This window comes from Physella acuta, unplaced genomic scaffold (assembly GCF_028476545.2).
Source record: "Physella acuta isolate Inbredline_101_S28 unplaced genomic scaffold, ASM2847654v3 ptg001051l, whole genome shotgun sequence".
Classification (NCBI taxonomy): Eukaryota; Metazoa; Mollusca; class Gastropoda; family Physidae; genus Physella; species Physella acuta.
The window spans coordinates 363,111-376,538 of NW_026732568.1; the positions used below are offsets into that span (position 1 = coordinate 363,111).

The window sequence follows — 13,428 nt, forward strand, 5'->3', positions numbered from 1 at the left end:
TACATACTCCTTTGTGTAATTTAATCCTTAAAATGTCAATTTTTATATTATCCATGCTAATTGTTAACCACATCATAATCAATACTTGATACCTTTTTAATCTTAACTGAGTTATTGGCTTAAATTTAATCGATTTAACTAAGCCCAAGTTTGAGCGATATGACTTAACTCAGATCTGAGTGATTTAACTAAACCCAAGTCTTAGTCATTTGACTTAACCCAAATTTGAGTCATTTGACTTAACCCAAATTTGAGTCATTTGACTTAACCCAAATTTGAGTCATTTGACTTAACCCAGATCTGAGTCATTTGACTTCACCCAAGTCGGAGTGCCTTGTAACTTGACGAAAAATTGTGTTAGCCGAATTGAAACAAGAGAACTATCAGAATAAACTGACCCGACCCCCCCCCCCCCCCCCCCACCCCCCGCTCCATCAGTCCTGGACATTGACTAGACACCCTGGCGCTGGTCTTCTGTTGACTTATCATTGATTTTTCCGTCCCAACATTATCGTCAGGGCGTCGGGTTATTTTTTTTTCTCGTTTTTTTTTTAATTTTTTATTTTGGTGGGCTGAGAAGGAGGGTCGCTTGTATTAAAAATATTGTTTTAATTTTCCAAATGTTTTTTCTGCGAATTCGAAGGCCGTGAGTGGAAGCGAGGACTGGGGTAACGGGGAGGTCCAGTTATCGAACTTGTCCACGTGCCACCCACAGTTCCATCCCCTTTTTTTTTTCTAGCCGGAACTTCTACGATGGCTTTATTTAATCCACGTTGCCACTAATGCCGTGTAGGTCGATATACTCCCCCCCACCCACCCACCCACCCCTGCTCCCCTTGTCACAGTTGAACAAGTTTCACACCCGACTGACTCCCAAATGCACGTGCGTGCTGCACCAACGCCAGCCGTAATTAAACCACTCACTGATCTTTTGGCTCATCTTGATACAGCTTAAATGAATAACGACATGAGCAAACCAAATTTTTTTTCCTGTTCAATTCCCCCCCCCTCCCCCTTTTTTTATCCTCCTCGCTACACCAAAAAAAATTGTGATTGGTATGCACCCAAAGGGGCATAACCGGAGAAATCCGTCATAATTTTCTGGCTGACAAAACCCAGCAGACCTTGTTGGCCAAACAGGCGGAGGCTATTTGGGAGGAAACGTTTTTTTTGTTAACGCCATTTTATATGGCACACTGTGTACTCTGATGATGATTTCCTCAACTTGAACACGCCGTTCGTCTATTATTTATTTTTATGTTGGCTCGTAAAATAGAATTACAAATAAAAACAATCAGTGGAATTTTCCTCATGCCTGTGCCTCACTTCAAAACCAAAACCATCATTTATATAATAAATATAAATGGGCCTATGTATAATATATATATATATATATATATATATATATATATATATATATATATATATATATATATATATATATATACATATATATATATATATATACATATATATATATATACATATACATATATATATACATACATACACATATATATATACATACATACACATATATATATACATACATACACATATATATATACATACATACACATATATATATACATACATACACATATATATATACATACATACACATATATATATACATACATACACATATATATATACATACATACACATATATATATACATACATACACATATATATATACATACATACACATATATATATACATACATACACATATATATATACATACATACACATATATATATATACATACATACACATATATATATACATACATACACATATATATATATACATACATACACATATATATATACATACATACACATATATATATACATACATACACATATATATATACATACATACACATATATATATACATACACATATATATATACATACATATATATATATATATATATATATATATATATATATATATATATATATATATATATATATATATATATATATATATGTATGTATGTATGTATGTATGTATGTGTATATATATATATGTAATGTGTGCATGTGCATATATATGTGTATATATGTACATACATATGTATATGCATATAGATGTGTATGTATACAGATTGTATATTTATAAATATGTATGGTGTGTATATGTGTATGTTTAAAAATATGTAGGCCTATATTATTCCATGTAGGCCTATATGTTATGGTTAAAGCCCAAATTCTAGCTGAACAAACCAGGACATGGCTTATATCACCTTATATTGACCGGCCAGTTCTCAATATTTTCTGGACATTTACTAGCCAGAATGGGAAAAGGCTCGAGGTGTTTGACCTAAGTCAGATCAGGTAGATTATGAGCAGATTGTGTGTGTTTGTATGCCATTAGGACAATCACACCTATATAGATAGTTAATTATTACAATGAACTAAATTACAAATGCAAACAAATTAGTTTATTACGGTAAATTAAATTATCAATGCCTATCATCAGCTGTTACAACAAGGTTGACTTTTATGACAGTCTGAATTACATAGCACTTTGTTATTTTTGCATTTACAGCGATTCGTTGAGCACTTACTGGTGCAATTACAATGTGTATGGTCTTGGCCACTGGTCAGTAATTGCGAAGGCACTGTGGTTTGCAGTGATGTTTTTTCTAGCGTGCCGTCTGTGTTCATGACATTGCTATGTGGGTCACTGCAACCCCTGTCATAATCTGGTGTACCGAGGCGTGCAGTATCTCCAACTATTTTTAGCATCTTGGTACTTCTAGCTTGCAAACTAGCTTGTGCCCCTGACCTTTTGCTTCTGGTTTCTTGTTTATTAAAACATTGCCTCCCAGTAGTTTTCCCTGTGTGCTCTTCATCTGATTCATTACTTACTGCATGTACATTGTTGCCATAGGAACCGCAAAAACGGGCTGAGCCACACTCTTTTTCAGCAAGTTCATTTGCGGAGGAAGTAGTTGCATCCTCCATTTGTTGTTCAACTTTCTCCAGATCCTCATCCGTAAATAAGTTATCGACAAGCTCTCTGGGCAGATTTGAAGTGCTTAGTCCCACCTTTGCTTTGCATCCAAACATGGCCTCATACGGTGTCTGCTGAATTTCTTGATTAAATGAACGGTTTTTCATGAATTGAATGAATTTAAGATTCTCAGCCCAGTGTTTGGATTTATTTGTCTGCATCCATGTCATCACCATATTCTGAACATCTTGGTTAGCATCTTTGACTGAATCTTGCCTGGGTTTTCCGTGAACAAGTTTCAGTTCAGACCATTTGTTCTTTAGTTCACTTATAACTAGCTTTGCAAATTCTCTTCCATTATCTGATTGAAGCACACTTGGGGCACCAATGGTTGTGAAAATATCCAGCAGCTGGTTAGCAACGTCTTCTGCACTGTTGCTTTTCAAAGCTCGCAATAACATAAACTTCGTTAAATGATCCTGGTAATTAAGTATAAACTTATATTCACCATCTGGGTTACTCTGCATATCAATAAGATCTACATGTCCCCTTGAGTTACTTTCTTTAAACATCACAGGTTTGAAAACTAGACCTTTCTTAGGGTTAGACAGTTTAGTCTGGCATGGTTTACACAAGCGAAGATACAACATAATAACTTCCTTGGTGACATTTTTGTACATTTTTTGTAACTCCTTCTCCATCCTTGTCCGACCTCCGTGCCCAATTTTCAGATGAGTTTCATTCAACAAGTCGAATAACTCATCTGTATGCACATAGTACAGCAAAGCACTACTGTCTTCTGTTATTGGCACAATAAGTCTTTCCTCACCCTCAACTTCAAGAATATCATATTTTCTTAGTCGACGATAGTCAACGCTACTTTTAGTCTGCTTTACCCTAGCCTGTTTGACGTCCTCTATAAAAGTAAGGTACTTTTCTGGGCTAAGGATCCCGCTGTTATTTGCCTTTTCTTGCAGCAATGTATTCAAAGCATCCATGAACATAGTTTTCATTTCACATGTTGGTTCTGCTTTCACTTCTATGCAATCCTCACCCTGCATACTATTCTCATCAGATGAAGCCATGTTAAACCCTATAAAACAGAAATTTGAATCATTGAAATGCAACTACATGGGAAATATTGATAAAATAACAAACTTAATGAGCGTATTTATTGGCATTTAATATATTTTCATCAATGTGAAAGCTAAAGAAACGTATTTAAAAAATCCTGCATATCACGCATGTTTTTCAAATATTTAATCCCTTATAAACTTTTTTTATTAATAGAAGGCTTAATTACCAGTACTTTTTTAATCTTGCTATGTAGGGTGAGGGGTTTATATTATGAAAGGCTAAAGGTCTATAAATAATTTATTTATAAAGTTTATAGGGTTGAGGGTTGTTAACTGTAACATATTTGTATGTAACTTAGTGTCCATGATCTTTAGTCTTAGTTGCAATTTATTAATAGTTTACAGTACATGTATTTTAATTTTTTTTCCACTAATATCTCTACATTACTAAATCTTAACATTCATTATATATCCCTAAATCTAACAATTGTGTATATTATAGTTAAATCCAGGCGTTCTTTAAAATATCCCTGTATCATAGCCTAATTCCAAAATGTATCACTAATTCAGATCATTCCATAATATATTTTTAATCCTAACATTATATAATATGTCCCTAAATCCTAGTCTTATGGATCCATCAGAAAATTCCTACATTATGTAACAATAGCATTCCGTATGTGTCAACATTTTCTGGGGGGCGGACACTAGTAAAATTATATATTTTCTGTGTAAATTCCAATTTGTTCGGGGAGGGGGAGGAAGGTGTAGACTTTCTTCGGGGGGGGGGGGGGGGGCTCAAGATGCCTGGAAGAAACTCTGCTAGCATTCCCTAACATATTCCTAAATCCTACCATTCCATAGTATATCCCTCTGCGTACTATAAACCTAAACTCCACCATTCCATAATAAATCCCTCCTAAATCTTACCATTCCGTTATCTAACACTAAAAGCTAGCATTTCTGTATAAATTCCTTTAAATTAAAATTCTAGCATTGTCATAAATCCTTAAATTGTAGCATTCTGTAATTAATTCCTGAATCCTAGCGACTTGTAATATATCCTGCCATTCCACCATATATTCCTAAATCATTCCGTAAAGAGTTTCAGCTAAATCCTACCATTCAGTGATCTATCCCTCAAATCTAGCTTTTTGAAATAAATTCCCTTACATTAAAATTCTAGCATGATCATAAATCATTAAAATTTTAGCATTATGTAATTTATTCCTGAATCCTAACATTCCGTAATATATATGCCTAAATCCTGCCATTCCATCATATATTCTTAAATCATTCTGTAATGAATTCCTACTAAATCCTCCCATTCCGTAATCTAGCCCTACAAACTTTTCTGAATAATATTACATGTAAAGTTGTAAAGCCTAAGTAATCCTTAAATTTACATTCTATAATTCTGTTATAAATCCTTAGATTCTAGCATTCCATAATCAAAATATATTCCTGAATCCTAAAACTTATTTCCTTAATCCTAATATTTCAAACTTTTTAATTTTTAATATATTCCTAAATTTTAGTATTCCAAAATTTATCTTGAAACCAGAGTTTCTTCCAGGCATCTCTTCGGGGGGGCGAAGCCCCCCCGAAAATTTTTTACCGCCCCCCCCGAACAAAATGAAATTTATATAATTTATATAGAAAATATATACTTTTAACAGTGTCCGCCCCCCCGAAGAAAGTTTACCGCCCCCCCCGAAAATTTCAAGTGCCCCCCCGGAGAAAAAAGTCTGGAAGAAACACTGCTTGAAACCCTAGCATTATTAATCATAAAGTAATGTATTTTCAAATCTTAACATCTAGCAATATCTAAATAACCTAAAATTTAGTAAAATGCTATCATTACATAATAGGCCTATATCCCTAAATAGTAAAATGCCACTTATGCTAGCATTCCAAAGGCATGAAAAAAAATGTCCCTTTAATAAACTGAGCATTAAAATTAAATGTTAAAATGTGTATTTATTTAATGTAAACCTTTAAACTTTAAATTAGGTTATTATTATGGTGAAACTAAACACTGCCTCTAAGGTCTTTCTTCCCCCCCCCCCCCACCCCCCCCCCCACCAATATTTAATATTTATGCCCCCCCCCCCCCCCAATATTTAATATTTAGGCTGATTTAATATTATGCAAAAACTATGTTTTCTCTGTCTTTTGTTATTAAATTTAAAATAAAACTTGAGGCTTAGCTTAGTAATTGACTTAGACTACTATTGATATAATCTGTGCACCTTTTTAAAAAATGAAAATGGGCCCCATAGCCTCTGCTAATAGTACTAGGTTTAAGCCTGATAGGACTAATATTTTTATATTGACAAGTAGATTTCTAGATCTAGATGAATAGATCTAGATCTAGTAGCTTCTCTAGTTTCTAGTACTTTGCACTAGAACTAGATATAGAGAATGCAATTTATTATTTATGAGGCCTATAATACTCTATAATAGGCCTAATTATAATTATTATTATTATAAAATTATTTAGAATTTGGCCCTTTCTAAATCTATCAACATTTTTAATAACCAAGTTACCGAGATCTAAAACTAAAACTTATAGATTTTTTCATTTTTGAGTACTTTGACTTAGTTTAGATTTTAGATCTAGATTCTAGAAACCAAGATCAGTAGATCTAGATCTAGTAAGCAAGCTTAATCAAGCAATATCACTGTGTCAAAAGCTTCACGTATAAAATGCTAGATTCTATATGCAAACAATAGCCGTGGAATACATTAAGCTATTCTTATTGAGAACCAAACCTCAGCCAGAATAATAAAAATGCCGTCACCCCCGGAAACGAAATCAAATATGGCCAGGGATTTACCGGCGCTTTCGCGAACTGGCTGGCCGAATGGACAACAACAAGAATAGTCTCAAGTACCAAATGTTTCATTAAATATTATTAAACAAAATAAACTTGTGCACGGTGTTATTAAAATAAATGTGTTTAAAAATACTTTATCATGGATTTTCGGACTTTACTAAAGATTGGATGTATTGTTGTTTTTAGTATTTTCGGTAATTAAACAATTTTTCCTTTAAAAAGCCAAAAAGGATTTCTTTTTTTTTTCATTTTCTCAGTGAAAATGTAAATTTTCATGGCAGAAGTTGGTTTCAAAATGGATATTTTGATTTTAAATGTTGTTGTTGAATTTGTAGTACAATTTACTACACATTTTTCAGAAGATCGATTAGGCCTACGCGGGCTACGCCGTTACTGAGTATCTGCATAGCGAGGGCCTAATCAATGTTGTTCTTACTAAACTGAAACTTCATATTTCATAGTATACTTTGGTTTGTTAAAAATAAATAGAAATGTAGATCTGGCAATAGACGCATTTTTTTAAAAAGTCAAGTTCTCTGCATTTTAAAATCTTGTAACATTCTTTAAACCAGTGGCATCGCTAGGTCGGGTGCCACCCTGTACGACACCTAATGGTATATATATATATATATATATATATATATATATATATATATATATATATATATATATATATATATATATAATGTGCAAACATTATATTAATCCACCTAGGAAAAACATTTAGGGGCCTAACTCTATCAGTTATTAATTCAAGTGGAAAAATCATTGTATTTGTAGTAAATTATTAAGTTTGGTGTCACATCCCACTCAGTTATTAAAATTCTCAAGAACACATTTTCCCTCGGGCAAATTCTGAAACATTAAGATATGTTGTCATCGTCGTCGTCGTCTCCCCCCCCCCCTCCCCCCCTCCCCCCGTGATAGCTTTAAACTGTTCACAGATAATACTAACGAAGTTCATCTATAGTCGATTATAAATACAGCTGGATATAGTATTGTTTTCTATATCGTTATCAGGTTTACGTCATGGTGTCACCCCTCCCCCCACCTTTTTGGGATTTGTCAATTTTGCTCTTAATTAAAAGACTATTTAACTGTAATAATAATTTACTTAACTTGAATAATCGTTTTTTTTATATAAATATTTTGCTGTTTTTGCCTTGGTTTCACCCCCATAAATAGTGTCACCCGGTGCGACGCCTCTGCTTTAAGCATTAAGTTTTTTTTTTAAATATTCAAAGGCTTAGGTTGTTTGTTTTTTTGTTGTTGTTGTTTTTTAATCTAGGCAAAATTGAAAAAAATCTCGATTCTTAATTTTTCCCTCGTTAACAATAATAATTACAGAAGCCAGAATTTCAAACACATTGTTGTCCATTAGCGTTTCACTTGCAAGTCCAGCCCATCGAACAGTAGCCGCATGTCTCAGTCCTACAATTTTAAAGATGTTCTAATGTCTAAGTTATAGGCATCGATCACTGATGAACCGATCTGGTGCTTGGCCATTTTTAAATATATTACAAAATGTTGGATAATATTTGTATCGATTTAGAACAAACGAGAATATTACTGTTTTCAGCTGTGACGATAGTGTGATCAGGATAACTTATACCGCTGTATTTCCGGTTATTTCCGGTTTCTCCCAAAACCATTAGGGGTCATCCATTTATGATGTCCACAATTTTTTTGGATTTTGGAACCGCCCCCCCCCCCCCCCCTGCAAAAATTTACTTTTCCCTTTTAAAAGTTCATACGCGTCCGAAAAAGTACCGTTTCAGTTAGCTCGACGAAATGTATCTTATAAGATCGTATACGCAGGTTCTTAGCATATTTTGAGCGATTTCCGGTAACCGGAAAGGATTTTTACTCTATTTTAAGAAACCATTTTATATTATATTATAAAAAAATAGCATATACTAAGAACTTTGTCCATATGTGTTTTCTCGTAAAACAAGCCGTTTTTCAGAAACATACCCTTCGTTTCTATAGACCGATTCCATTGGAAATGCCAGTCATATAACAATGCGAGAAAGTTTAGAGGAGCTGACTCTCGCTTTATTTTTTTATACATTATGTCGGTGTCAGGGCACTAAGCTCCCGTTTTAGGTTTTTGTTTGGTGTTTTTCTCACTCAACACATTTCTTCTAACAAATCCACACTGCTCTCTCCAATTATTGTACTTTTTGCTTCAAAGTTGCGTACCTTTTTTTTTCCGGCTCCCGGTTGTTGTTTTTTTTTTCAGTTTCCACTTGACACCGGCTACTGACCCCAGCCGTATATGGACAACCAATTTCACCACCACAACTGTCGAGTGGGTATGGCGGATTTGGGCTGGTGTACAAAAAATTCAATCAACTTCTTGTAATTGTTTCAACCGAAGCGCGCACCGCTAACGACACAAAAGGGATCGGGTGAACGGTCTAGTGGACATGGCACACCGTTGGCTCTGTGTGGGTTGTACTCACGTGTCTGTTTTATTTAGTTGTGTGTATCGTCCCACCACGGGTCCCGTCTATACGTGAGCTGGGTAGAGTTGCTATAACAGTCCTACGTGGCTCTGAATTTTTTTAGCGGCCATGGGCAGCTACTGCCGTGAGTTTTGTAGTGGTCATGGTCAGGTATTGCGGTGGTTTTGTAGTGGTCATGTTTGTAGTGGTCATGGTCAGGTATTGCGGTGGTTTTGTAGTGGTCATGTTTGTAGTGGTCATGGGCAGAGTTTCTTCCAGGCATCTCTTCGGGGGGGCGAAGCCCCCCCGAAAAATTTTTACCGCCCCCCCGAACGAAATGAAATTTATATAATTTATATAGAAAATATATACTTTTAACAGTGTCCGCCCCCCGAAGAAAGTTTACCGCCCCCCCGAAGATTTCAAGTGCCCCCCCGGAGAAAAAAGTCTGGAAGAAACACTGGTCATGGGCGGCAACTGCCGTGAGTTTGTAGTGGTCAGGGGCAGTTACTGCCGTGATTTTGCAATGGTCATTGGGAGGTATTGCCGTGGTTTTGTAATGGTCATTGGCAGGTATTGCCGTGGTTTTGTAATGGTTATTGGCAGGTATTGCCGTGGTTTCTGTAGTGGTCATAGTGAGTTTTGTTTTTTTTTTGGTCACGGGTCGTAGGAAATTGGGTGGTGACTTTTTAAATTTTTATGAGATGTGGTGGTAGAATTGTATTCATAAGTCGCATTTGCTCTTCTTCACTTCTTCACTTCTGTTACTCTACTGCAAGTACTCTAACGATCAGTGCCTAAAGTACAATTAGTCGTTATGGTTGTATAATGTGAACAAATTTTTTTAATTGTCGTACTCTTTTTTTTTGTATTTATTAATATTAAAGAATCGAGTTATTTTCATATCAACTTTTTGACGTGAATTGATAAACTCCTGAACTGGAGTATATCGATAAATTATGCTTTTAGGATAATTTTTGTGTCTTCTCCAAATAAGGGGCCGTAATCCAGAATGTGTAATTACCTCAAGTAGTGGCCAAATTACGTTTTTTTTTCCTCTCGGCCCATTATCCTGCCCTTATCCAGGGCATCTTGTTTCTCTTCAAGCCGACACTCGGGTCTATTTCCGGTTCCTAACTTTTTCCCCCGTGACGCCGTAGTCAAGTGGACACGCCAACTGTCGCGGCCATCTTGTTTTGACTCTCCGCCTGATTCACTTAAGTACTCCGAGGATCATCCGTCAGCAGGGGCGGAACTACAGTGCCGCCAGACCCCGCAATGCGGGGGGGCCCAGACCGATTGGGGGCCCAAAAATCCTGGCTAAATTATTAAAAAAAAAATTTAAATTTAAATTTAAATAAAAAAAATTAGGTGGATGTCGAGTTATCTTTCTTCTACAGTTACAAACAAACACGATAGTCGAGAAACGTCTATGAGAAAAATGCAGAGACTATTGCTCGAGAGACCGCCAGACATATAGACAACTTCAAAGACGCAGCCTACCGTTCTTTTTTAGTGGTGTCGATTAGGAGAACAAAAAAGCTTTGAAAATCGGGCTGGGGAAATGTTGCGGCGACTATCCTGGTCTTCTAGACGACCGGAAAAAGTCGGCACTATTGATGTAGATGTTCATCGGCGCTTTCTTGTCCCCTTCCCTTGAACCTTCCCAACTCTCTACCCTCCCCCCATCCCCCTAACCTCTACCCCTCACCACACCCTTACTCTTACAATAAGATGTAATGCATAGATTAACGAACCGTTTATGAACTACTGAACTGTAAACTGACCACTTCTGCACATTTTGTTAAAGACACTAGTCAGTAGTTGTTCATTTACCTGATGAAGTATTTCGTTGACGAATCTAATTCACACAACAAGAAGGTAAGACCCGTCTTTATATTATTAATCGTTTTATAATTAGTAAACGTGTTAATGGAAAATTAGTTATTAACACTAAATACATTAAAGTTAAAAAATTTTAGGATACAATGATCTAGCTTTTAAGCCTAAAAACAACCAAAAGATCTATACAGGGGCGGAACTACAGTGCCCCCAGACCCCGCAATGCGGGTGGGGGGGGGGGGGGGCAGGCCGTTTAGGGGCCCACTGCTGACCATAATTAGTATTTTTTTAAATTTTGAATTTAATTTTCGTGCATTTTTGCCTTGATATTTAGTTTGTAAAAGAAAAACACTGTAGCTGCGGTACGATTATCTTTATTTTACAGTCACTATACCACGCTCTTCAGCAAAAAAAAAAAAAAATCCATTACACAAAATACAGTGTAAAATATAGGCAACGCTTCAAATTTGAATGACACATTTGACTCGTTGCCCCCCTTTGATAGCTCAATAGAGGACACGTAACTGTTTGACCGATCCTCCAAAGTGTACTGTGGCGGATGGGGCAGGGGATGGGGATAACATTTCTTTTTATTTATAGTATAGTTGTATTTTTTAACCATCGTCAAGGCCGAGTTCTATTTCCCCACGCTGTCGCCGGCAAAATTCTTTTTAAAAAAAACAACAAAGACCATAGCACGAGAAGCCGCTACACATGAAGTGGCTTTCATGATGCGCGGTTCTTCGTTTCGGCATTAGTTAGGGACCCGCCGAAATCCATTTAACATTTTTCAATGTTAATATGTGTTAGTGATAGTGGTTGAATTTGTATTCTGTACTATCTTGTATCCTACAAATAATAAAAAAGAATATAATACTAGAAACTTCGTTTTTATATACGTTTACTGGTTTTTTTTTACTTTTACAAGAAATATCATAGTAAACTTTTAAGGCCTATACTTGGAATTATCTCCCCTGAGTAAGTTTTACAATGGGCGATGCTGACGTACATAGATCAAGGCGTTTTGTCGTCTCTTTCAAGTTTTTTTCCCGAGCCGACCCCTATCCCATCCCTCTTTCTCAACCTCACAAGTATCGAGGAGATAAATGTATCGTTTATGAACTACTTCCTAACCGTACGATTCACCACTTCAGCACATTTTGTCAGACACTAGACAGCACTAGTCAACAGATATTGATTTATTTGCATACTATTAGTATTAGGCACATCTAATTCACAAAACAGGGAAGGTAAGATTATTTTTTATATAATTATTTAGAAATTAATTAGAACGTTTAGAATTAATTGAACATTATTATATAATTAATAGTCAATTACTATTTATCAATGACGTTATTGAGGTGGGAGGGGGGGTGTGTGTGAGGGTCTGGCTTTTTGTTAGTCGTTAAAAAATGTGACGTCATTTGTGGATTCCCCCCCCCCCCTAAATCAGAAAGTTATCCGACGCGTGAGCTGGCCACATACAGTTGTACATGTGAAAAACACGTTTCTGTCTATTTTGCATTACTGCATCATTTACCCAATCGCCATGAAAACTTTGGAAGCTGTTGAGGACAGCCACCAGTGTTTCTTCCAGACTTTTTTCTCCGGGGGGGGGGCACTTGAAATCTTCGGGGGGGGCGGTAAACTTTCTTCGGGGGGGGGCGGACACTGTTAAAAGTATATATTTTCTATATAAATTATATAAATTTCATTTCGTTCGGAGGGGCGGTAAAAAATTTTCGGGGGGGGGGGGGCGTCGCCCCCCCCCCCCCCCCCCCCCCGAAGAGATGCCTGGAAGAAACTCTGACAGCCACGCAAAGGTTTCTGTCATAGGCTAACATTTGTTTACATATTGGAAATATGTGATTTAGCGCCCCTAGATCTTGTATAAGCGGATGAGGTTACTACTTGAAATCACCGGCGACAGTGTCATCCTGAGCGCATCACATATGAGCAGGTTGGCCCCCACATCCAGTCGTTTAAAAGTTCCGACAACACTAGGAATAAGTCTAGCTACTACACTCGCTGATTAAATCTAATCAAGTGTTGCACCAATGTTTCTTCCAGACTGCCGGAAGAAACAATATGTCGCGCCCATCCCCTGTGCAGTAATGTAACCAGTGTTTCTTCCAGACTTTTTTCTCCGGGGGGGCACTTGAAATTTTCGGGGGGGGGGGGCGGTAGACTTTCTTCGGGGGGGGGGGGGGCGGACGCTGTTAAAAGTATATATTTTCTATATAAAGTATAGAAA

General features: G+C 36.4%; 2 protein-coding genes across 2 annotated transcripts in view; one reads left to right on the forward strand and one right to left on the reverse strand.

The window, feature by feature from the left end:
* Positions 1 to 13,428, forward strand: part of LOC131955046 (cytosolic carboxypeptidase 6) — a 65,697-nt gene that overhangs the window by 26,828 nt on the left and 25,441 nt on the right. The gene's annotated exons all lie outside the window — the stretch shown is intronic.
* Positions 2,469 to 6,871, reverse strand: LOC131955045 (KRAB-A domain-containing protein 2-like). The gene is made up of 2 exons (XM_059318992.1): positions 6,821 to 6,871; positions 2,469 to 4,062 (listed from the first exon to the last, which is right to left on the reverse strand). The coding sequence occupies exon 2, from the start codon at positions 4,052 to 4,054 to the stop codon at positions 2,489 to 2,491; it is 1,566 nt and encodes a 521-aa protein (XP_059174975.1). The 5' UTR covers positions 4,055 to 4,062; positions 6,821 to 6,871; the 3' UTR covers positions 2,469 to 2,488.